This window comes from Colias croceus, chromosome 28 (genome assembly GCF_905220415.1).
Source record: "Colias croceus chromosome 28, ilColCroc2.1".
NCBI lineage: Eukaryota > Metazoa > Arthropoda > Insecta > Lepidoptera > Pieridae > Colias > Colias croceus.
Genome location: NC_059564.1, coordinates 78,283 through 104,325, shown reverse-complemented (window position 1 = coordinate 104,325; position 26,043 = coordinate 78,283). Strand labels below are relative to the sequence as shown.

Genomic DNA, 26,043 nt, shown 5'->3' with positions numbered 1-26,043 from the left:
TCCGACAATTATCTCATATCTTGGAATATTCTCAGTCATCGTTATGATAATAAACGATTAATCTTTACATCTCATCTTAATAACCTCTTAAATATCCCTAATCTTCAATATCAGTCGTATCAACATATTAAACAGATTCATGATATTACATATGAGAGCATTAATGCAATTGAAAACCTTGGAATTAACGTGTCATCTTGGGACCCTTTTCTTGTTTGTATATTATCCCAGAAGTTAGACCCAGAGACATACAATGATTATATGCAATCCTTAAAGTCGCCCAGAGAGATACCTGTATTGCAAGACTTTTTACGGTATTTAGAAACTAAGTTTATGACGCTAGAGACCTCACGAAAAAAGCATGAAAGCTACACAATAAAAGCATTTGATCAACCATCCAATCAGCATACACATTTAAGAAACTATAATAATCAATCATCCTTTTCTAAAAGTTATAATTATAAATTTAAACAGAGTTTCAATAATCCATATTCTACAAATCATGCTATTTCGCAACGAACGTATTCCAGTAATGTTACAACAAATGTAAAACGCAAGCGGTGTCCGATGTGCAATTCTAGTGAACATCGCCTTTATACATGTCCGACGTTATTACAAATGCATCCTTATGAGCGAAGAAAAACGGTTGAAAACATGAAACTTTGCCTCAACTGCCTACATTACCATGAAGGAATGAAATGCTTTTCACGGATATTGTGTAAGCAATGTAACAAACATCATAATACCCTTTTACATGAATGTTTCACGTCACAAAATATGACACCGGAAGCGTCACGTTCGAGGTTCCACGTGCCTCGTTCGAAACCTTTACGCCCACAACAAGAAAATATGAACACATTAGTATCCACTCCAGGTGACCCCAGGGAAATACCTATTACTAGCTACTGCAATTATCAAGGTTCAAGCAGCAGATGGATCTCACCTTAACACGAGAGCGCTTCTAGATCAGGGCTCACAAATCTCAACTTTAAAAAATACCCCGTAAAAATGAATATATCAATGTAATCTTAATTTAAATAGCAATATCCAGTAGTTATGGGAAATGACCTTACTCTAAATCTTACTTTAAATCTATCTCAGGAAGACCTTTAAAGAAAATTTCGAAGAAAAATTAGGTGCGTCAAAATCTTAAATGTATCGCCTAATTTATGCAATTAGAAAACAAATTAATAAAACAATATCATTTGGCACGCGAGTATAAGCTATTCATATCGGAATACAAAGAACTCGGACATATGATACCCTGTATGTCGGACGCCGACTTAAGGCCCAGTTGCTACCTACCGCACCATTGTGTCTTACGCGCAGAGTCATCAACTACAAAGTTGCGAGTTGTGTTTAATGCTTCCTCGAAAACCTTGAGTGGTTTTAGCCTTAATGACCTCATGTATAGAGGGCCTAATCTGCAACAAGACCTTCAAATCCTAATCTTAAGATGGCGCCTATTTAAGTACGGGTTTACGGCTGATATTGAGAAAATGTTTCGTAATATATGGCTGCACGACGAACATCAAAAACTACAAAAATTATTTGGCGTGATCATAAATCCCAACCTTTACAGGAGTTTCAACTAGCAACTGTGACATATGGAACAAAAGCTGCACCTTTTTTGGCGATGATGACCCTGAAAAAACTCGCTAATGATGAGCGGTCAAATTATCCTAATAGTATCGCACCCCATGTGTTAGAAAATTCGTTTTACATGGATGACCTTTTGCACGGTTCGCACACTGTGGAAAAAGCGAAACGATTAAAATTAGATCTTATAAGCCTTCTTAAAGCTGGCGGTTTTAATCTTAGAAAATGGCGTTCAAATTTGCTTGATTTATCGGATGATATGGATGATATTGAAAAGGCGGAATTTGATTTTAAACATTTAGAGTCTACAAAAACGTTGGGTTTACGCTGGGATCCTAATGAAGATCAATTTATCTTTTACCCCATTGAATTTATCTCAAATCCTATTCCTACAAAGCGACAATTTTTGTCCGAAATATCGAAAATATTTGATCCCTTAGGCTGGCTAGCACCCGTCACTATAAAGCTAAAAATTTTATTCCAAGAAACATGGAAATCAGATCTAAGATGGGATCAACCTGTAACCACCGAGATAGCTTCAGAGTGGAATAGAATAAAGGACGACATACCTCATATAAAGAAATTTAAGATACCTCGATGGATACAAACGCAAGATAAAGATATTATCGAACTTCACGGATTTTGTGACGCTAGTACAAAAGCGTACGCATGTGTCGTGTATTGTAAAATAAAGAGATATAATACTACACATGTTACCCTAGTCGCAGCAAAATCTAAAGTCGTACCCTTAAAGAAGGCCTTATCCATACCTCGATTAGAACTTTGCGGAGCTTTGTTGTTATCAAAGTTAATGAAAAGTATAGTCGAATGCGTACCTAACTTTACCGTACGTGTTTATGGATGGGTTGATTCTACGGCCGTACTTGGTTGGATAAATGGAGAACCAGATAAGTGGAAGCCTTTTGTTGCAAACCGCGTAAAAATGATTTGTGAAACAATCCCAAAAAATCAATGGCAATATGTTAATACTACAGAAAACCCGGCGGACTGTGCTAGTCGCGGATCAACTGCGCTTAATCTCGCTAACTCAACATATTGGTGGAACGGGCCTAAATGGTTACCTCAATATAATCCCGAAGAACACACTGAAAATCCTACATATACAACTAATGAAGATCTTAAAAAGAACATAACATGCGTTAATGCGGCAACTACAAGATCAGATTACACAATAAAACAATTGTTATCTAAATATAGCTCACTTAGGAAAATTATAAGAATTTTAGCGTTTATTGTGAAATTTATCGATAAGATTATTTACAAAAAAACGTATGAATATAATTATCTTACTATGAAAGACTTAAAGCGTGCCAGAGAAATGATAATAAGACATGTTCAAGATGAATATTTTTTTCAAGAAAAATCTCAGCTTTCAAACGGCCTACCTCTTAGTAAAAAGAGTACAATTTTAAGTTTGAACCCCGTTTTAGACTCTACTGGATTGCTACGAGTCGGTGGGCGGCTAAAAAACTCTAATATTAATCCCGAAATGAAATATCCTATTATTATTCCGCCACAATCGAAGTTAGCTGAGCTTATTATTGACGAATCACACGAACTTGTGTTTCACGGCGGACCAAAATTAACTGCAGGTTTTATACGACAAAAATACTGGATTCTAAGAGGAAACAGGGCTGTCAAAAAGAGGTTACGATTATGTGTAAAATGCAAAAAAGTGGATCCTACATTGCAACATCAACTTATGGGTGATTTACCCCCTTCCCGTGTCATACCCAGCCGACCCTTTTTTAACACGGGAATAGATTTTACGGGACATGTTTTGGTGAAAGCGAATAAAGGCCGTGGAATCAAAACATCAAAAGGATATATAGCCGTCTTTATATGTATGGTGACGAAAGCTGTACATTTAGAATTAGTCTCCGATCTCACAGCATCAGCGTTTATAGCTGCGTTGCGGCGAATGTCCGCTAGAAGAGGCGTTCCACGACATATTTATAGTGACCAAGGAACAAACTTCATAGGTGCTAACAATATATTACAACGAGAATATACACAGATCTTAGAAATCCTATCAAGTAACGAGTGTACCTCTATTATATCAGAAATGAATATAGATTGGCATTTCAACGCCCCATCGTGGCCTTCAGCGGGTGGATTATGGGAAGCTGCGGTGAAAAGCCTCAAACATCATCTTAAACGAGTCATTGGCGAACAAAAACTCACCTTTGAAGAATATTCGACCTTGTTATCTCAACTTGAAGCTTGTTTGAATTCAAGACCGCTTTGCCCGTTGACAGAAGACCCCGATAACCTAGACTATTTAACACCGGCCCATTTCCTAGCAAGCGGCCCTAATCTAACTATTTTTGATACAGAAAATGATCTTAGAACTCGATGGCACTTAACTCAGAAAATCTATCAGGACGTTTGGGTTAAATGGAAGAATGAATATCTCACGCAACTATCTATAAGATCCAAATGGAAACAACCTCAAACAGATCTGAAGTTGAACGATATAGTCATCATAAAGGATGAAAACTTGCCGCCCGGCAAATGGGCTTTAGGGCGAGTCGTACAACTACATCCCGGAAGTGACGGCCTTGTGAGGGTTGTCACTCTTAAAACCAAAAACGGATACATGAAACGACCTATTGTTAAGCTATCACTGTTACCTACAAATACACATACAATTAATGAATCTACCGACTATGATAAGGAAGAAATTAAAATCTCGAAAACAAAGAATCCCCGTGGCATGTCCTTCTCCGCTATAGTGTTATCGTTAACATTATTTTTCCTCTCAATAATAAGTTCGTGTCACGCACAGTTTACGTATACACCATTAAATAACAACAGTATTTATTTTGACAAATTAACGAACATGCGGCTGGTTAGAGACGATTGGAAGCTAATAGTTTATTATGATAAATACCCTTATCAAGAAGGAACGGCCGCACTCGTAAAAGACATACAATATCTCAAAACAATATGTCCCATGATAAGAGAACAACTAACACAATGCGACGCTATACTATTACAGCTCGAGCACGAGTTCGGCGAATTGGAATATTATAATAACATTTTATTTATGAGTGATTCATTTGATATGGGAGCTAAGCGCCCGCGTCGTGGTTTAATAGACGGAGTAGGCTACGTTGCTAACAGTTTATTTGGATTATTAGATCAGAGATTTGCAGAAAAATATGAAAACGATATCGACCTTTTAAGAGAAAATGAAAATCACTTATTTAAATTGTGGAAAAATCAAACTTCAATCGTGGAAGCTGAATTAAATCTAATGAAAAGAATGGAACAAACAATGATTACACAACATAAAATAATTAACCAGAGACTCAATTACCTTGAAAAGTCAAACCAAATCTTTAAACAAAAACTACAAAACGCATCTCTTATCTCCGATTTTATATCCTCGGCGCTTATAACTAACAACTTATTATACAAACTTAGAAGAATGCAAGACTTCATTTTAGATACTGTGACGGATATTTACGGTGGCAAATTAGACTTTCATTTGTTATCTCCAAAACAGCTGAGATCAGAGTTAAATTTGATATCTACTCAACTACCCAACGATTTGGCGTTGCCTGTTGATAATTTACATTTTCAAGATGTCTATAGTTTACTAAAAGTTAGAGCCAAGAACACTAAAAAATACTTAATTATTGAAATAAAAATACCTTTGGTGGAAAGAAATATGTATGAAATATTTAATCTCATTTCTATCCCACGTATTTCAAACGGCAGCATGGTGAACGTGATACCGACCTCTAATTTAGCGGCTATCAACATACAAAAGGACTCTTATATAACGATCTCTGAAAGCGATTTTAAAGCATGTTTGAACCAGAATCCTACTACTATGTTTTGTCACATCAGAAATCCTATTCGACATTTAATAGATGATCATGATTTATGTAAGAGAATTACTAATACGAGAATTTGTCAAACAACATTATTACCTTGTACGAATCGTTGGCAAGAATTATCGACCTCTAATGTATATTATTATTTTTGTTGTAATGAATGCAACATAAAATTTATCTGTGCTGATAAAATAATCTCTACAAAGGTAACAAAAGCGGGTTTGTTAAGCGTTATGGAGGGTTGTACTATTAAAACTAAAGATTTTCAAGTATTTTCTCATAAAAAGCTGTCGAGCAATATAAATACCACTTCCGAGTTTGTGGCAATAGAAATTGCTCCAATAAATCATCTTATAAACATATCGATCTCCAAATTAACAGATCAGGATCTCAATACAAACAGTTCGGAAGATATTAAGCAATTTGACGAAATAAAAAGAAAAATTGACCTCCTAAAACTGAGTGAACCATTGGGCACGAAGTTGTCGTATCACGACATTCATCATTACTTCATAATATATGTGTTAATTGGAATTCTGGTTGTTGTGGCAATAATAACGTATTGGAGACAGCTGCGTCGTCGACGAGCCTCAGCAGAGCCGGCGGTGGAGGCTGCGACCAGCGTCGCAGTCCCCGCCCGGCCACCTCTAACCCCGGTGACAAGTGATTGTGTGATAAGTGTTAGTGAATGTGATGTGCGCGTAAATAAACATGACCAGGCCTCGTCGCCAATCTTTCGAGTGTTCTCGCTTCCCAACTTAAGTGAATCTCTGTAACGCTATTATTAAAAACAATTGTAACTTAATCTTGTAACCCTATCGTAAAGAACAAATGTATCTTAATCTTATACTTATTGTATCTTCATCTTTTAATCAATGTATGTATCATCTTGTACTCATAACTAACACAATCATTTAGTAAATAGACACTAAATTGTAATATCACCTTGTTAGTTTTAAGTTCATCTTTCATCAAGTTACTAACCTTCACCTTTTTCTCCCCCGGGAATATGTACGATTACCTAATCGTACAGACAATACATGTTCCCGGAATGCAATGCGTCGATGTTGCATATTTTATTATAATGTATTAATTATTATTTTACCACACAATGTTAGTTCGCAGTCGGATTCCGCACCGGGCGGAGCTCCATCCTAGATCATCTCATCTCATCCCATTATAGTGAATTAATAATAAATATCTCTTTATCTCAATCTCATATCTTATAATTAACCCCAACCCCCGCCAACAGATGGAACACGACTTTTGTTTATATCATCATAGTATTTTACTCACTAGAATAACTTATGTAACTTGGTGCTTTAAGGCTTATGGACGAAATCTGTAGCTCTTAAAAAATACCTAAACAACCATTTTATTATAAATTTATAAAGAATAGAAAAAATTCGATCACGAGACGGGACTCGAACCCGCATCCTTCGCGCCATTCCGGGGCGGATGCCTAACCAACTCAGCCACTCGTGACCCGCCTGAGTCACGGCGTATAATGCATTTGAATGCCATAAAAACCAAAAATATAAATTCAACAAAAGGTCGTGTTCCATCGTCACAATATTGTATTCACTGAAAAGTGCTTCATATTGGTTGAGATGGTTGTTAAATCATCTCAATAGATGGCGCGCGGTGTGTCCCTTAAGACACATAAAACTGAAAGAGTAGAATAAATTCGATTGCTCAGGCGGGTCACGAGTGGCTGAGTTGGTTAGGCATCCGCCCCGGAATGGCGCGAAGGATGCGGGTTCGAGTCCCGTCTCGTGATCGAATTTTTTCTATTCTTTATAAATTTATATTTATAAAGCATTTGAATGCCATAAAAACCAAAAATATAAATTCAACCATTTTATTGATTACCCCAAATGGATTATTTCAAATTCTTAAGAAAAAAATATACAAAATCGGATGGTTTAAAAACAATTATATGAACCCATCACACTATTTTATCACTAATTTTTATTAAATTTAACAAAAATGTATTAACTAAAGTTAAAGTGCGTAATTTGTAACAGTAAAATTGTATCAAGTAAACAAATAAATCGGGTCAATAGTTCCTTATTTTACACACATAATTATAAAGTTGAATATACAATGTGGGCAATAGTGAAGAACAAAGTGTGTAAAGTGTCACAAAGTAACGTGAAGTGTAGTGTTATATGAGTAAGTAGTGCATAGTCTCGTATGCTGTAATAAAGTGCGTTGTGTGTAGTGTGATATTATAATATCTTAACTGATTTTAAGTATGTATGTTATGTCTACAGTATTGTTTGATGTACTTTTAATATGCAATGTTATTGTAAAGTATTACTACTTTTTGTACTTACTATTTTTTGTAAAGTATCATACTGTGTGATATAATCTACTAGAGTGGGTAATTGCCGTGAGTGAACTTCAGTCTGCATGTTTGCGTACGGTGCCGTGCAGTATGTGTGAGTACAGTAGTTAGTGAAGTATAGTGTGAAGTGAACGTTACATGTTCTGTGTGCGTGCCTGTGTGTGTGCATGTGTGTATGGGGCACTCACTATCGGCGCGAGCGCTTGGCGGAGGGCGGCTTGCCGGCGAGCGGGTCGGAGCCAGACGAGGACGGCTTCGAGTCCACGCCCGAGTCCGGCGGCTCCTTGCGCTTCTCTGCGACACAAACACGTACACGTCATACAACTTACAATCACTCACGACGATAACGACCACTTTAAAGCCGGATTTAGGCTTGTCGCAAACGAGCCCCTGACCGAAACGACCAGCATTGCAGGCTTTTAACTTTGAAGTAATCATAAACTAGAAAATATTCCTAATTTGTAAAACCAGCCCTTCTTGAAACTTTGTAAACCATCCAGATATAATTTCCATTACAAAATTTACTTATGAGTGGTTTTAATAAACAAAATCTAACTAATTGAAACGAATAGAACCAAGTGAACCAACAAACACTCACTAGTATTGGGCAATAGATGTCGCTCTAATTTGACAGGCTCCGGCTGTAAGTGTGGGAGGCCGCCCAGCCGAGTCGCTGCTGAAGCAAAGCAAATCAAATATTATTTCTACTCTTTATTAAAATCTCTTCAGCTCTTTCCCAAATGTAGGTATTAAAAATTTAAACATCAAATACAATACGAATCTCGTTTTTGTTTGCGAACTAAACTGCTAGCTTCTAACATTAATTGTATGCAAATCAATGAACAGAAAACACAAATAATTAAGAGTACGCGTGTAACAGTAATGGGTAATGCACAGACGCGCACACGCACGCCGTGCGACCTTATAACTGTGTCACTGTCGGCCGACTTTGACCGACACGCGCCAACATGGCGGTGTCAGCTTCGATACGGCCATTTTTACACTATTTAGATATCTCATGTATTTTAATAAATGAAAATACAAAAATAACATTTTTATTGGTAGACTCGCTAGAAATAAAACAATAACGATAAAAAACATTGAATAAAAAATTACAATGATTGTGAAATTAACATGTAAATTGTAATGAGAAGCATGTAAAGCACGTACCGGGCTGGTGCGGCACGTCCTGCGGGTAGAGGTCGGGCGCCTCCGCGTGGTTGCGCAGCACGTTGATGGCGTCGTCCAGCCGCTCCTCCATGCGGGCGCCCTGCACACACGTTATTTAAGACAATAATTCATTTCAATGCAAAAAGAACCAATATGTATCACTGTAAAATAATTATGAGATCGAGAATTTAATTTACAAAGATATATTTCGTTAAGGCAAAACTATAAAACGAAGCGACTCCATGCCACACCTATTTTTACACTCATGCACATAGAAACACTTTAGAAAGCGATCACTCAACTGTTTTCTAACACTTTACCTTTTCACAAACCTTTTATCCCCCTATTATTTAATTTTCCCAAAATATTCGCCAATCATTAAAAAACAATTTTTTAAAGTAATCACGTCATCTTCTCCCTTCAAAACAGCCTTTTAGAACTTTGAAAGTTTTTAAAATAAACTATCAAATTTGTAAAATTCAAGTGAATGAGTTGTGTTCTTACCGCACTGACGCCGACGTCGCTGTGCTCGCGCAGGAACACCATCGCCTCGTCGAGCTGGCGCTGCTCCGCGCCGCCGCCCTGCGCACCGCACGCTCAGACGCCGCTCAGACGTGCGCCTGCCTTTGTGCGAGCCTTACCTCGCCCTAGCGCCTAGTAACAGGCGGCCTAACGAGGGACAGCCCTCACAACAACGAGTGAAACTATACCGCCGCAAGGTTATTCTAACCGAAAATACTGGCGACCCTAATTATCTGGACTCTAAGACTATTTATGGATCCAAAACTACGTAACGAAGTTCAAATCTCTCTGCAAGTTTATTACAATGACTAAACACAAAACAACAAACCTAATAGAAATAATACATTGCGATAATACCGCATAGCAAGCCTCAAATCTATTCGCCTCTAAATATAAGATAATAGATCTTATGGAGAACGTAATAAGAGCTATAATCTAACCTTCTAACAAAAAGACTAGCAGCGTAATAGATGATGAAATTCAACTGATCGTAACTACATAATATACTCAACAGAGGCGGCTCGTGACAAAATTGTATGGGTGTTCACTTGAAATAAACAACGAAAATACAATAGCGTTAGCAGGATAATTTATTACAAAAAAATGAGCACCACATTGTAAATCCATACTAATATTATAAATGCGAAAGTAACTCTGTCTGTCTGTCTGTTACTCAATCACGCCTAAACTACTGAACCAATTTGCATGAAATTTGGTATGGAGATATTTTGATACCCGAGAAAGGACATAGGCTACCTTTTTTTTGCGAAATATGTACCACGGGCGAAGCCGGGGCGGACCTCTAGTAATATTATAAATGCGAAAGTGTGTTTATTCGTTTTAATGTGACATGGCCATGGGTAACTTTTGACAGCGGTGAAACGACTCATACTAATGCCAATTCAACATCAGAGGAATCCCCGCGGAAAGAAAAATATATGAATATTGTTTTCAATAAAAATGATGATGATGATATTGTTCATGAAATTAATAATAATTTCATAATTCCATGGCCCTGGTGAAAGCGCCCAACGATCGGGCGAGTTTATACGTTCACCAGCTATGCAGATACTGAGCCATTCTGCGCACGCGCAGCCTGTGGATAGAGAGCATAGCGTACGGGATGTGGGTGGGAATAGGTGGGTGGTTGGTAGTACTTTAATCAGTCGTAAAAATTTCCAATTTTAGGAAGATTAGAAAAATGATTTTAACAATAGTTAGGGAAATTTCGATTGACAGAAAAATTACGATAAGTCAGGAAAAAATTCTATAAATCAGGAAAATTTCCATAAGTCGGGAAAATTTCTATACACCAGGAAAATTTCTATAAACAAGGAAAATTTCTATACGTCAGGAAAATTTCTATAAGTGAGGAAAATTTCTATACATCAGGAAAAATTCTATAAGCCAGGAAAATTTTTATACGTCAGGAAAAATTCTATAAGCCAGGAAAATTTTTATACGTCGGGAAAATTTATATAAGTCAGGAAAAATCCATAAGTCGGGAAATTCGATAAGACAGGAAAATTTCTATACGCCAGGAAAATTTCTATACGTCAGGAAAATTTCTATACGTTAGGAAAAATCCATATGTCGGGAAAAATACGATAAGTCAGGAAAAAGTTCTATACGTCAGGAAAATTTCCATAAGTCGGGAAAATTTCTATAAGCTGGAAAATTTCCATAAGTTGGGAAAATTTGTATACGTCAGGAAAAATTCTATAAGCCAGGAAAATTTTTATACGTACGGAAAATTTCTATGCGTCGGGAAAATTTCTATAAGTCAGGAAAAATCCATAAGTCGGGAAAATTTCGATAAGACAGGAAAATTTCTAGACGCCAGGAAAATTTCTATAAACAAGGAAAATTTCTATACGTCAGGAAAATTTCTATACGTTAGGAAAAATCCATAAGTCGGGAAAAATACGATAAGTCAGGAAAAAGTTTTATACGTCAGGAAAATTTCCATAAGTCGGGAAAATTTCTATGAGGTGGAAAATTTCCATAAGAAAGGAAAATTTCTATACGTCAGGAAAAATTCTATAAGCCAGGAAAATTTTTATACGTACGGAAAATTTCTATGCGTCGGGAAAATTTCTATAAGTCAGGAAAAATCCATAAGTCGAGAAAATTTCGATAAGACAGGAGAATTTCTATACTTACGTCAGGAAAATTTCTCTTTGTGGAGAAAATTTCTATAAGTCAGGATAATTTCGATAAATTATGATAAAATACGTATTTGAGGCGATAGAAACGATTCAATGAAATTTAGCACACATATAGAAGGTAACTTGGATTAACATAGGGTACATAGTTATATATATTACATTATATGGGTTTTATCCCGGAAATCCCACGGGAACGGGAACTATGCGGGTTTTCCTTTGAAAACGCGGGTGGAGCCGCGGGCGGAAATCTAGCGTCTATATAAACACTAAAAATTATAAAGTATTTCAAAACGAATTTAATTATTATTTAGCAAAATTAGAAAATCCCCGAGTTTGCATTCGCGAGCGTATTCATAGTGTTTGTTTATAATATAGGAGTGGCAACGTCGCGCGCAATTGCTGCTGTCATGCGATGCGCAACGTCGCTTGAGAGCGGCGCTCCGAAAATAGCTATTTTTCCATAGTAAATCTTTTGTTTCACGCGCAGGACTGTGGCGGAATTTCTCTTTCACTCTTATTGGATTTCGTATGTAGGCAATGTACTGAATGTCTTTTCACAGGAGCGCAATCGAGAGCGGTCCGTAAGCTCCTTTTCGCGCGTTACTTATTAAATGAACAAGTGTATGTAATGTATTTTATTTGTTATGTGTAAAGGTACTTATTTTATTGATATAAGTATTGGAGTTTTTTACGATAGATTTTAAATAATGAGCAGGTATAACTTTATTATAATTATTTATGGGAGTTCACTGCACCAGCGCTCCTGAGGACGAGCCGCCTCTGATACTGAAGCTATCACACACGAAATACTCAAGACTAAACTAAGTTATCCAAAATATAAAATAACAGATAGGTTAAAAACGAAACGGAAGATAATCATCTGCGTTCCGTACGACCGTAGCTGGTAAATGAACTATTGCACCTTTCTTGTAGTTCACGTGTCAAGATGAAATGTAACTAACGTTGTTATCACAAGACTTAACAATTACAAGCCTAATAAAATATTTTACGGATTATATTATGTTCCAGAAGACGAACCAAATTGTGGATACAAATAGAATCAACCTAAATACAGATTGAAGTACAGCCGATAAAGGTCTTGTGTAATACGATTTCATTCATAATGAGGTATAAAAAGCTACATCAATAATAATTACCCTCTGTAAGTTTCCTCCATAAGAAAAACATACCTTAACTTCTTTAGAAAAATCAATGCAAAGACAAAAATCTTTTTCAAGCCCAAAATTCAAGAAAAAATTGTATTTTAGTGTACACTATTCAATTGGGTTCGGATTTACTAACTACAAAACTAAACTACGAAAAAACACTAAAACAATATGTAAGGAACACACAAAGGCAAGCTCCAAGCCGTCTTATATACACAACAAATTAAAAAATAAAACACACAAAACAAAATGTGATTCAACAATACTCATGTGTGAGCCAACTTTATTTTTAGACTTATTTCAATCACATTTGAGAAACAATTCCTCAGAACGTATTCATTGTATCACATTTTCAAATAAAGTTAAATTTTAAAGTATTAATCCAGTAAAAGATACATAAGAAACAGAAGACTTAATTAATGATGAATACTTGCGCATTGCCTGAAGCATTATTAGTCTTTCATTTCTTATTGTATCATCTCAAAACACAATAAGTTAAAATTGAAAAAAAAAAGGATCTAAACTGGCAAAAATGATATAAAACAAAATTAGTTAACATCCATGCGAGTTCATGCCAGAAAATGTACAGTAATAACCTCTAATTACCTCTAATTATATTCTCAGTACCTACACTCCCCAAACTTCTAGAAATTATTCAATTATAACTTTCTCGATCCTCATTATTATTCTTTAAGTTTTACAATCATCTTCTACTTTAAAACTATTAACATCTCCTTATAGCTCTTCAATATAATCTACTTCTACAAGAACCTCTAACTCTTCCCCACCAAATTAACTAAATCCCCTCTCTATTCTAATTCCTACATTACATTGTCCAGCCTACCCAACTCCCCCCTTGTTTCTGTCTGTATATGTGTGTGTGTGTGTGTATGTGCGTCCCTCACCATGACAGGCGGCGGGTACACCGCCACGTGGTGGCCGTTGGGCAGCACGCCGGCGAGCGGCGCGTGCGGGCCGGCGTGCTGTGCGTGTGCGGTGTGAGCTGTGTGCGCTGTGTGCGCGCTGTGCGAGCCGTGCGGGGTGTGCGGCCCGTGCGGCGTGCCCGGCGGCGGCGACACGCCCGCGCCCACCCAACTTGTACCCTGGAACGTGATATACACTGTAAATATACTGTATCCAAATAAGTGGATAATAGGAGTCAACTAAAGCCTATGAGGCTAAATAATATGACCATACAATTAGCAAGTACCCTCATATTTTTTTTCCGAGGGTAGGTGCCAAAAGTGCTACACGTGTTTATTTTTGCTCTTCAGTAAATAATTAATCTAATCATCGTTTTTAAAGTAAATAATGCTATAAAAGACCTACGTACTCACCGGAAAACATTCCATTGCATACTCTATTAAAACTAATAATTCTTGAACTACAAACCTTTTGTCTTGCACTGATTGAATTGGCTGTCACTCAACTGATTATTACAATAAATAAACATGGATGTGATATCACTAAGGGAGTCTATGGCACAGATGTCAGACATGTTCAACAAGAAGATGTCGGAGTTCCAGCAGGAATTGCAGAAAACCACTACTACCTCTACCTTGGCAAGTCCCCCATCTCGGCTGGCATCTGATTTTAGCGCATTCCGCTCTTTTGTAATCACTTCTCTGCAATGCTTGCAAACTCAGTTGGACTGTCTTTATAAGCTATACGACAATCTTGAGATGAGGAACCGGAGAAAAATTCTTCTGCTGCATGGTGTCCAGGAAGGCAAGGATGAAAACCCTACCACCACCGCACTAAACATACTCTCTGAGCGTCTAAAAATCTGCAATATGCCTGTGGAAGGTATTAGTCAATGCCACAGATTGGGAATACCTAAAGACAATAAGCCTAGGCCTATTTTGATTAAACTCCGTGACATCTCCATGAAGGAACAAATCTGGTCATCTAAAACTAATTTGAAAGGCACGGGAATCACCCTATCAGAATTTCTCACTAAGAGTAGGCACGACATTTTTATGGCTGCTCGGAGTCAGTTCGGTGTATCTAGATGTTGGACCAGGGATGGTAATATCTTTGTGATTGGTTCTGGAGGTGTTCGGCATCGCATCGAGGATTTGGCTGATTTAAAGGCCATTGCTGTTGCTCCATCGGATAAACCTAATCCAGGTACTGCTGCTACCACAAGTCATGTAGTCAATGATTCTTCTAAAGACCTTAAAGCAGCTCGCACCAGAAGACTGATGAAAGCCAAGTAGCCGACCAGTCTAACTCTAGCACTTGCACTATTTTTAAGCTGTTAATGTTTAGTTTGCCTGTATAAATTCTCCTTTGATATTTTAACTGTTTTCAATAGGTTTAGTTTTAGTATATATATATTCATAACACAGAATTTTTTTTAATATCACCTTCAATTGTTTAACATTTAATTAATTTTTTAGAATACCGTCTACAATCTACATTCTACTTAGGTACCTACATTATTTTGTTTACATTCAAGTTCTATCTGTCAACTGTCATGTGTCAAGTGTCAAGTGTCTGCTGTCATAGTCTATGCGTTCACAAAATTTAACAAACTTATTGCCAGTGTAAAATTGCCCATTTATTAGTTACCAAATTTTATTTTATTCTTTTTTTTCGAATCCGTTTGTGTATTTAAATAAGTGCATATTTTTTATTTCTTTTTCATTATTTGTACACTCCTTTTTTCTTTATTTTGTCTCTCTATTTGCTTTGTATTCTCGAATTATTTAATAATACTATTGTAATTTATTCCGGAGGGTACGGTCTCGAAGTATCTTTATTTTAAGATATATTTTATTAGTTAATTATTTATTCTATTAATTAGTTTACATAATATATATCTATTTATCATAATTATAACTACTTATATATTTTTTTTTTTTACATTCATACGTTTTTTATTATTATGTTAAATATAAATGCCGAGCTTCAAGATAGTCCTTCATCCTCCTTTGATTCTGCAGATAGTGGTGAGGATAGTTTTCATAGTGCTTGTACCCCTCCTCTCGACCTGACCCTTTCTTCTATATTTAGTAATTCCCAGAAAAACTTTAATGCTGTCCATATTAATGCACAGAGCATTCCGGCACATTTCCCTGAAATGCTTGCATCATTTGATTCAAGAAACATCCACGCTATCCTAGTTTCCGAGTCATGGCTCAAACCTTCACTTCCTTCTCAGCATTATCTCCTCCCCGGCTTTCACCTTATCCGTAATGATCGTATGAGCAAAGGTGGGGGTGGTGTGGCAATTTATCTCCGCTCTCACATCCCCTATAGTATTATCCGCTGTTCCCCTCAACCTCCATCCGTCAACAGCACCGAACATCTCCTCATTGAAATCCAACTTTCCTTGTCTAAAATCCTTCTCGGTGTATTCTATAGTCCTTCCCTAACTATAAACTACTTTTCCTCCCTAGAAACTTTACTTGATGAAGTGTCCCCGCAGTACAACCACCTAATCTTCATGGGAGATTTCAATACGTGCTTGCGGAAAGGTGATAGCCGAAGTAGGAAGTTACTGTCTCTCCTTCACTCTCATAATCTTCATACACTTCCTCTTAATCCAACCCACTTTTTTCCTGGATGTACCCCTTCCCTTCTCGATCTTATAATAGTTTCCGCACCCAATTCCGTATCAAAGCACGGCCAGTGCTCTGCTGATGCTTTTTCCTACCATGATCTTATCTATGTATCCTACAAACTCCGTCCTCCCAAATTTAAACCTTCCTCTACCCTGCTGCGTAATTTTTCCGGTATGGATACTGAGTTGCTTTTGGCTGATGCAAACGACACTGACTGGGAGACCGTCATAAGTGCAGAGTCCATCGACTTGAAAGTAAGTGTGTTTAACCATCTGGTCATTGCGCTGTATGACAAACATGCACCTCTAAAACTTGTCAAGAAAAAACATACACCTGCGCCGTGGCTCTCACCTGAACTGAAGTCTCTTCTTACCAGGAAAAATCGTGCAAAGGCTAAAATGAAGACAGCTAAAACAGATCAAGTGCGTGAAAAATATAAAAACATCCGTAATCGTTGCAACATATTGTGTAGAGATGCACAAAGACGCCATATCCATAAGTCGGTCGAGAACGGCGACCCTTCTTCAATATGGAAGTTTCTTAAATCCTTAGGAGTTGGTAAATCTTCTTATAATTGCCCCCCGTGTAACCTTGATACCGACGCTTTAAACGCTCATTTTTCATCATCTTCCAGACTTAACGATACTACTAAACAACAAACGCTTAATTTTCTTTCTACCACTTCAGCTCCTGTTTTTCCCCCGTTCTTCTTTAATCGTTGCACTGTGGGAGAAGTTAAGAAGACAATACTGTCCATATCTTCGAACGCAGTCGGTGCTGACCTTGTAAGTCGTAATATGGTCCTTCCTATCCTCGATATTATTGCTCCTGTGATTACCCACATCCTCAATTTTTCAATTACCTCGGGCAAATTTCCAAAGACTTGGAAAGATGCACAGGTTATTCCTCTGCCTAAAAAATCCAATCCAAGTTGCTTTTCCGACTTCCGTCCCATCTCTATTTTGCCTTTCCTCTCCAAAGTCCTAGAACGTATCATTCATACCCAATTAAGCTCATATCTTAACACTCATAACGTACTCTCTCCTTTTCAATCCGGTTTCCGTCCTGGCCATAGCACGACTACTGCTCTCGTTAAGGTTACTGATGACATCCGTTCAGCTATGGACAGTAAAAAACTTACCATACTATGTCTTCTTGATTTTAGTAACGCATTCAACACTGTCAATCATGACATTTTATTAGGTATGCTACGCCTGATCAACTTCTCCCCCACAGTTCTCGATTGGTTTCAAAGTTACCTGGGTGATCGGCGGCAGCGTATCTTGTTGGATGGAAAACATTCTTCTTGGTGTGCTGTCTCCGCTGGTGTACCACAGGGCGGCGTCTTGTCACCTCTCTTATTTGCCATATTCATAAATAACCTCTCCTCACGTATAACTTCTCTCTACCATATGTTTGCAGACGACTTACAAATCTACCTTCACTCTACACTTGATGATTTACCTAACGCTATTATCACTATAAACGCGGAACTTGCTACGATAGTAACATGGTGCGAGCAATTTGGCCTTACAATCAACCCTTCCAAAAGCCAAGTGACCATTGTTGGAAGTCAGTACCTTATTTCGGAGATTGACTGGGGTATTTTGCCTACTGTAAAAATTGGGTGTGTGGATATTCCTTTTAGCAAACAAGTTAAAAATTTAGGTGTGATTATTGATCAAACGCTTTCTTGGTCTCAACATCTCCAGCTACTCAGTCGTAAATTATATGCTGCATCTAGCTCTTTACGACGCCTTCGCAACTTTCTACCCATACCGACAAAGGTTATGTTAGCACAGTCCCTTCTCCTTCCTATTCTTGACTACGCTGATGCTTGCTTTCTCGACTTAACATCTGAGCAATTGGATAAGCTTGAGCGACTTCAAAACCATTGCATTCGGTTCGTGTACGGTCTCCGTAAATACGACCATGTCTCTCACTTTCGTAAGAAGCTCAAGTGGCTCCCAATCCGCCTTCGCCGGAATGTTCATTACCTACTTCTTTTGTATCGAATCCTTTTCAATCCCAAATCTCCTTCTTACCTAAAAGACCAGTTCCAATTCCTGCACTGTGATAACTATTCTCTCCGATCTGTGGACAGGTTAGTGCTATCTATCCCTTCGCACCGCACACATTTCTATGGTGGCTCCTTTTCTGTTACTGCCGCCGGTTTATGGAACTCCCTGCCCGTTAGCATCCGAAAAGCTCAAACATTGTCTAGCTTTGCCAAACAAGTCCGAAGCCATTACCATAACTTAGCATTTAACTCCGATCAGTAAGTTCTATATTATTTTAATTAGTATTTTGCTTTATTTTTTTATTGTTATGGTTTTCTTCTTCCTCTTGGTTTTAACGTATTGTATGAATAATGTATGTATGTTTTTTTTTTTTTTTTTTTTTAATATATTGTTATTTAGTTTTATATTTTATTTTATATATGTATTATAAATATTTATTTGTATGTATTTTGTGCATATGAGTATGTATATGGATTAGTAATATGTATGCATATATAAGTGTATGTATTTATTATTTATGTAGTTGTGTACTTCTGACCTACCTCCTCCTTTATTACTTCACACAGTGGGTTGCCTGGAAGAGATCACTCTTTAGTGATAAGGCCGCCCTCTGTGCTAGTTTAGCTATAAGTTTTAGTTTTATGTTATTTGTATAACTAGCATAGTAAAGTGTTATAAATAAAATAAATAAATAAAATATTATATCTAGCCTTCGAGACAGTTACTATTATGAAACTTGTTACAGTCAACTGTGAAAATATAATACATAGTCACCCGACTCGATAACATTACATGGACTACCCTTAATGGATCGTATAATGGTAACGTATTTCATTGATATGAATTCTTATTATTACTACATCATATTATAATCATTTGTATTCGCTTGTGTTTCCGAAATATCTATAGCATTTACCACTATATCGAACGTAGATATATTTTATCTTAAGTCTTTTTCTCTTTTCTTCTCCTCTAACACTTCTCTCACCTGTCCATTGTGCGCGTGCTTGAGCGGGTAGAGACGCGCGTGCAGCGGCGGCGGCGAGTGCACGGGCGTGGAGGGCGACGAGCCGTACGACGACAGGCTGGCAGCCTCGCCCCCCGCGCCGCCCGCCACGCCCCCCGCCACGCCGCCCCCCACCCCGACACCCCCCGCGCCCGCCGCACCGCCCGCGTACATCTGCACGCAACACAGTCTTGCATTCAAAGAAAGCTTATTCAGAAAGTGTAGACGACCACTCGAATAAGTTAATTTATTTACTATAGGTCTACCAGAATCTGATGGCATATTTATATTTAAGTAATAAAAGATTTTCATGTGGCAACTTATTTGACAACTATCAAATTGGTTGTCAAATTACATATTTGTCTTTTTTGCAGTTGATGAATAATTCGAAAATGTCGAAAAAGCCGCTGCGATCACAAGCAAGTGGTGTTTTTTATAATGTGTATAGAAAAACATTCGATGAAGAAGGGTCAAACACATCACAATTTTCAATTTTGAAGATTTTATTGGTAAATTGGACTTACCCGTATTGATACTTTAAATTAAAAAAAGATTATAATATTTAGGTAAGTAACTATAATATTGTTTGTTGATTAGAATATAATTTTATGAAAACTTATTAAAGGAGTTTCCCATACGGCTATTCGTCAAGTCCAAGCTGTCCAAGTCAATTTTATAATGTGTGTATAAGTTAATACTTACGAAAATAAACATAGTTTTATTTTATTTTATAAAAAATTATAAGCAGTTTTGATCTACATTAACATTATATCGATATTTTCACATGGCATACTGGTAATGAATATACAAATATAGGTATGTATAAATAATAATATGTATTACCTGTATAAAAGTATTCAGTATAATTGTATATTATACATGTAAGTATGTACCTATATAATATTAAGTGGATATCTCATTATTAAGTACAGTATTGTCCACTTATGTAATGTGACTAATGATATTGAGGACAAAATAAAAAATAAGCAGTATCAAGATCGTTCAGTCCATTTTCCCCAGGGTTGCACACTCAAAATTTTGATTTCCCTAATTGCCATCAGATTCTGGTTTACCTATAGCACTAAAATTAAACGAATAAAAGATAAAACTATCGAAACAAAAACTTTTCTGTAAAATTAATACAAAAAAATCTAACGACTACCAATAGCTTATATCATTGATAAATGAATTTTGAAACATGTGATAATAATCATTGATATTCCATCGTAATAAAAATGGTCCCAGTGCGATACCCTTAGGCACCCCTCATAGATCCCACATTTAAAATATATTAAAATAAGGTACAAAAATATCACATTTATAGTATATTTTACAAGAACTATTACTATTTTTATGTTTAACGAAACTTTTGTCTTAAATAAAGCAACTAGACAATACAATGGCTATATGCTACACAATCAAACGCCTTCAACAAATCTATTCGAGTATGAGTGCATGTGATTGCCGGCACTCACCGGCTGCATGGTGGGCTTGGCGACGAGCATGGCGTCGGTGGGCGAGTGCACCGGCGCCGCGGCGCGGAACGACGACATCGGCGGCAGCGGCAGCTCCGCGCCGCCCGCCGCGCCCGCCTCGCCCGCCCCGGCGCCCGCGCCTATGCCTGGAAACGAACACACATACATGTATCAGTTCATTCAATTCTTATTTTGTAACGTCACTGCCGTCATGTAAACAAACCTATCTTCACTATGTACACTAACTCATAAAATTAACAAAGAAATTCGAGGCTGTTCTGTACTGCTATGAGTTAAATAGAAACAAACACATAACAATACATTATGAATATTTTTTCATTATAATAATATAATGCTCTAGAAATGATCTCATACACGTCTAGTTTTAGCGGTTTGCTTCATCATTGTCAACCGTATTACTGAGAATGCAGGTAGTTTAAAAATGCACTATAAGAGAACCTATACAGTATACAGACTACATAGTATATGAAATTTTTTTTAGGAGTTATGTCTAAGATATATTAGATTTTTGTATAAAAAACATGTATCAATTGATTTGAATTTAATTAGATAACGAAACAATCTAATTTAATCTTTCATTATCCCATTTGGGGAGAACTTACTTTATAACACGTAAATTTGAAGAAATTTTCTTACTGATTAGTGAAATGACATGTATGTTTATATAATATAATTCATAGGTGGCGCTAATCCGCATTGAACAATAACTTCGAAATTGTGTCTATCAAATCATTATTTTTCTTATTACATAATACATAATATTATGTTCATTTCACTTCTTAACTGTATCTGATCCTGCATTTCAAAGCGTGTGAGTATGTGTGTGTGTGTGTGTGTGTTACCTGGCGAGGTCGCGTAGGGGTCGTGGTGGTAGGGCGGCGGCTGGTAGTAGCCGGCGCCCCACTCGCCGCCGTAGTACGGCTCTTGGTACGCGGCGCCCGCGCCGGCGCCCTTCGGCGACGCGTACCGGCTGGGCGAGTCGTGCCCGAACTCATCGCTGCCGTACTGGAATTGCAGACAAATACATTGTTAGCTTCTGAAGATGGTCAAGTGAACGTGTTTAAAAGAAAAACCTAAAACAAAATTGCGATTTGGTCTGATCTATCAAGCATAGATCATCAAGGTACATAAAGGTATGCGGTTTTCTTTCACTGTTAACTTATATCTATTGTTATCGCCGAGCATTTTCAAATAATATTCAATAATAAAGCAAATCTAGATAGAAGGTACATTTATATCCCAATCATCCTAGAATGTATATATATATATCTATACCTAGTTTTAACCATTCTCTCATAGTTTTAATATTGCTCTATCTAGCCTCCGCAGATTTGCACTCAGATTTCCAATAGTTAGTGCACATTTGTTGAATCTATGTTACGCCACGGATAGTTCTGGCGAAAGTACAATTGCCGTTGTCTGCGCAGCACCAAAAACAGCGCGGTATATCGAAATGGTTCACAAATCACAAATCACGTTGCGCAAGCGACGCACTTAGTCACCGCCGCACTAATCAGTTACAGCTATATTGGACTTGTGGCTGATATGGATAATCGTTGTCTATGAAGATAACTTTATTCTGAGCGTGACGAACACGTGAATCCAACTTTAAAGCATGATTATATTTTTTGTTACCAAGTGTTTCGGCTATACATTCTCCAAATAACATATTTTGCCTAGTAGGTATAGAATTATTACACATATTTTGAGCACCAATTAACTCGTTATGTGCATGAAGCGCGAATCTAATTAAGTGCGACATTCTTAAAAGTATCATTCACTATTCTCAAGCCACTGCGACAATTTGGTCGGATCATGGATTGCTGAAACATGATTCAATCCATTGTTATCAAAATTTCAATTTTTCTATGTTTAATATGTGCCTGAATGTTCAATCATTTAAGAAATTCAGTTTGCAGTCCACACATGAGTCGTGCTGTGATTCGTTAATGTGCTAAAATAAATGAAACGTATTCCTCACATATTTATTTCTTTACACAAAAATTCATGTTCAATTTTACAAAATTCATGCTTTAGCTGTGGGAAGTAGGCGGCCTGCACCACTCTCACTTTAGTTGAGAAATTATTGTTACAACTACAGTTAATTTATCGTCACCAGTCGTGTTAGGGGTTTCATACCATGTCTGAATACATTACACACGTAGACTTGCACAGGAAATCGGTTCAACGAGAGCTAATTGCACTTATTATTACTGTACACTGCTGGCCAACACACACACGACAACTCAATTTTACAAGTTATTAAAATAACCTTAAATGTACGAAGGTTCTTCATAAACTAATTCAAGGAACAACAACATTGATCCATTTGATGATTAGTGAAATTATTTATTTTTTTAAGTTATCATATTATCTACTTTTTTCGTTGATAAAATAGCAAAGTATAAATCAGTATATTTTACGAAACGTGAGTTGCAATTTATTAGCTAATACATGTAACATTGAACCGTTTAATCTGATTGGAAATGTTTAAATACAAACAAAACGCGTTATCAAATGCTATAATACAATTACATATTAAGTCAAACAATTTTAAAGATATTTGAAACTATGTACCTACAAAAATTCATACAAGTCATTTACGTGTAAAACGCTTCATTCATTCACATAACACCATCGCATTGGCGGTTGACATTTTTTTATTGACGTGATTTAATGTCCAATGGTAAATGTTAAAAATATATAATGACGTTTCAAAAGTGCTTCTAGAAGACGTCAAATTGAATAAATAAATGTTTGAGTTTTATGTTTGAGTTTGAATTCGTATTATAAATGTGAACATTTTTCATAATGACGATTAATTTATGAATAATAATTATTATATTGTATCAATTAGTAAGCACGGTACTGTATGTAATGTGGCGCTACATAAGGCTGCGGGCAAACGGCTTAGTACAACGCTTACATACTTGGCCAATTTAAATCCTTATTGGCCAGTCTAATCCCTAAATATAATCATACAAAATATTGCACAAGTTTGCCATAATCGACTCGGACGTCGAACAAAATTCAAATAATTTGTCACAAATTAATTTAAATTAAACGTTTGATAAAAAGTTTGATATCAAGTCGTCGCAAATTCCTGACTGGAGCACTTGACATCTGCTTTACCGATCTACTTTATTATTGGGTCGAGCTAATGACCCTACACTGTGTAACGACTTGTGTCCGTAAGGAAACGTTGGTTGTTCTGTGAGAAATGTCCGGAATAACATAATACAACTGTCCGGAAGCAATATAAAGTATGATGTAAATTAAACGTAGAGGATCAAGAAATTAGGTAAGTCAGGGCATTCTCTAATTTAATTCCTGACTCATATGCTTCTTGTGTAACAACATAACAAATTTATAGTTATCTGTTATGAACATTTACCACTAGTTTAAACATATGTAAAATGCATCCACCCTGTAGTAGAAATGGGACCTCACATAAAATCTGTTTTTCTATCATTTTAAAACAACAAAGTCTGTAACGATCGCGATCAGTACTTCACAATTTCCAATTAAACTTTGACGTCACGCTAGTTATCTCGGAGCGCTATAAAAAACAACATAAAATTCCCCGAACGACTCCGAAGTCCGAACTCGGCTCGGTTCCCGCGAAAGTTGGTGAGCTTGGATGGATGTTTGTTACTCATTCACGCAAAACCCACTGAACGGATTTTGATATTACTCGGCAATGATGTAGCTTATGGATTAGAACAACACATGAACTAATAAAATACTCCCTTTTCCAATTGCCACCACGGACCTTGACTATCCACCTATTAGTTATCAATTCAAATACACTGATTGGTAAAGACTAAAGATCATTCGTTCAAAGAAAGCGACACATACAGAAGGCACACAGTTAAGAAAGAAGAGCGTCGTTTAAAAAACAATAACACGCATGAATCACATATCCGGCGCGGCGCTCCCGCGGTGCCCGTGACGACGCCCGCGCACTATTTCCTGCCCAGTTCCTACCGCGCCCTACGTCACTGGAGACAGCGGTTAAACAAACCTCAAAATATCGTTTTATTTAAACTGGTTATTTATTATGAACAATGCCATCCCATTCAGGATCGTGTGCATTATAACTTTACCTAAGTAAGAAATCAGACAGTAATTATCTTTTAACAGAATATCCCCAAAAAATTGCGCGACTCCTTTTCTACGAAGTATATTATTAACATTTTCTTGTTTCATTTTATCATAGACACTTGACAAAAATTACCTATATCAAATGTGTGATAATTTATGCAATAAATTATATTAATTTAAATTAGATAAAATATCGATTTCTAATGAGCAATACACAATCGGATGATGTCATATCATTAGTTGGTCCAATATAATTTGCGCCGATGAATAGCTTCCTACATGTATCACACTGTATCTATCGATTACGCACTGTGCGTTACAATTATAGCACATATCTCTCGACACTTGATTTACATGCACTTCCTCGTTTCCTGTAACTTTAGCTATTTAACGCTATAGGAATATATTGTTAATCTTATTATATTTTATTTCCATATAGTAGCGAGTATAAAAAACATATTTAATAAAATTCGAATACCAAAACATTATGGTAATCTCTAATAACTTTAAAAGGGCATAACCAACAATAAATAATTTAAGTAAATTCTTCTCCGCACTATCATTTGATATCAATCAACACACACCTGATACAACTGTATTTAAAATTCGATATAATCATCTAATCTATGTTTACTAAGAAATTAATTGTAATCCTATAAACTTTCTATGATTACGTTTATCAGTTGAAGCGACGACACTGTTGTATCGCATATAGAAACAAAATCGTTCGACAAAACAAAACAATAACTACTTGATCTCGTTTCGATTGGGGGATTTCGCAGTAAACATGTTTGCAGCTGAGCTTTATCAACATGACTGTATCATATTATGCGCTAAATCTGCTGTCCTGTCAATATCTTGTGACGAAATGGCTGCACCGTCCAAAAAAGTGATGGCCCCTTTTCACAATGGGCAGTGTTTGTCCATCAAATCGTTGATGTTTGCCTCCATCACGGTGATTACGAATAAACATGTACAAAGACGGCCAATCATACACATTTACTCG

General features: G+C 36.8%; 1 protein-coding gene across 8 annotated transcripts in view; it reads right to left on the bottom strand.

Annotated features, from left to right (window-relative positions):
- Positions 1–26,043, bottom strand: part of LOC123704177 (protein daughterless) — a 48,490-nt gene that overhangs the window by 10,107 nt on the left and 12,340 nt on the right. For 5 of the 8 annotated variants that reach the window (XM_045652481.1, XM_045652482.1, XM_045652486.1 and 2 more), the window contains exons 3-10: positions 21,776–21,938; positions 20,913–21,058; positions 19,420–19,611; positions 13,747–13,944; positions 9,490–9,567; positions 8,986–9,085; positions 8,414–8,491; positions 8,004–8,109 (exon numbers count right to left, since the gene is read on the bottom strand). In XM_045652481.1, the coding sequence (XP_045508437.1) occupies positions 8,004–8,109; positions 8,414–8,491; positions 8,986–9,085; positions 9,490–9,567; positions 13,747–13,944; positions 19,420–19,611; positions 20,913–21,058; positions 21,776–21,938 (1,061 nt within the window). The remainder of the gene's footprint in view (positions 1–8,003; positions 8,110–8,413; positions 8,492–8,985; positions 9,086–9,489; positions 9,568–13,746; positions 13,945–19,419; positions 19,612–20,912; positions 21,059–21,775; positions 21,939–26,043) is intronic. The other 3 variants (XM_045652484.1, XM_045652487.1, XM_045652488.1) reach the window with 3 other exon arrangements.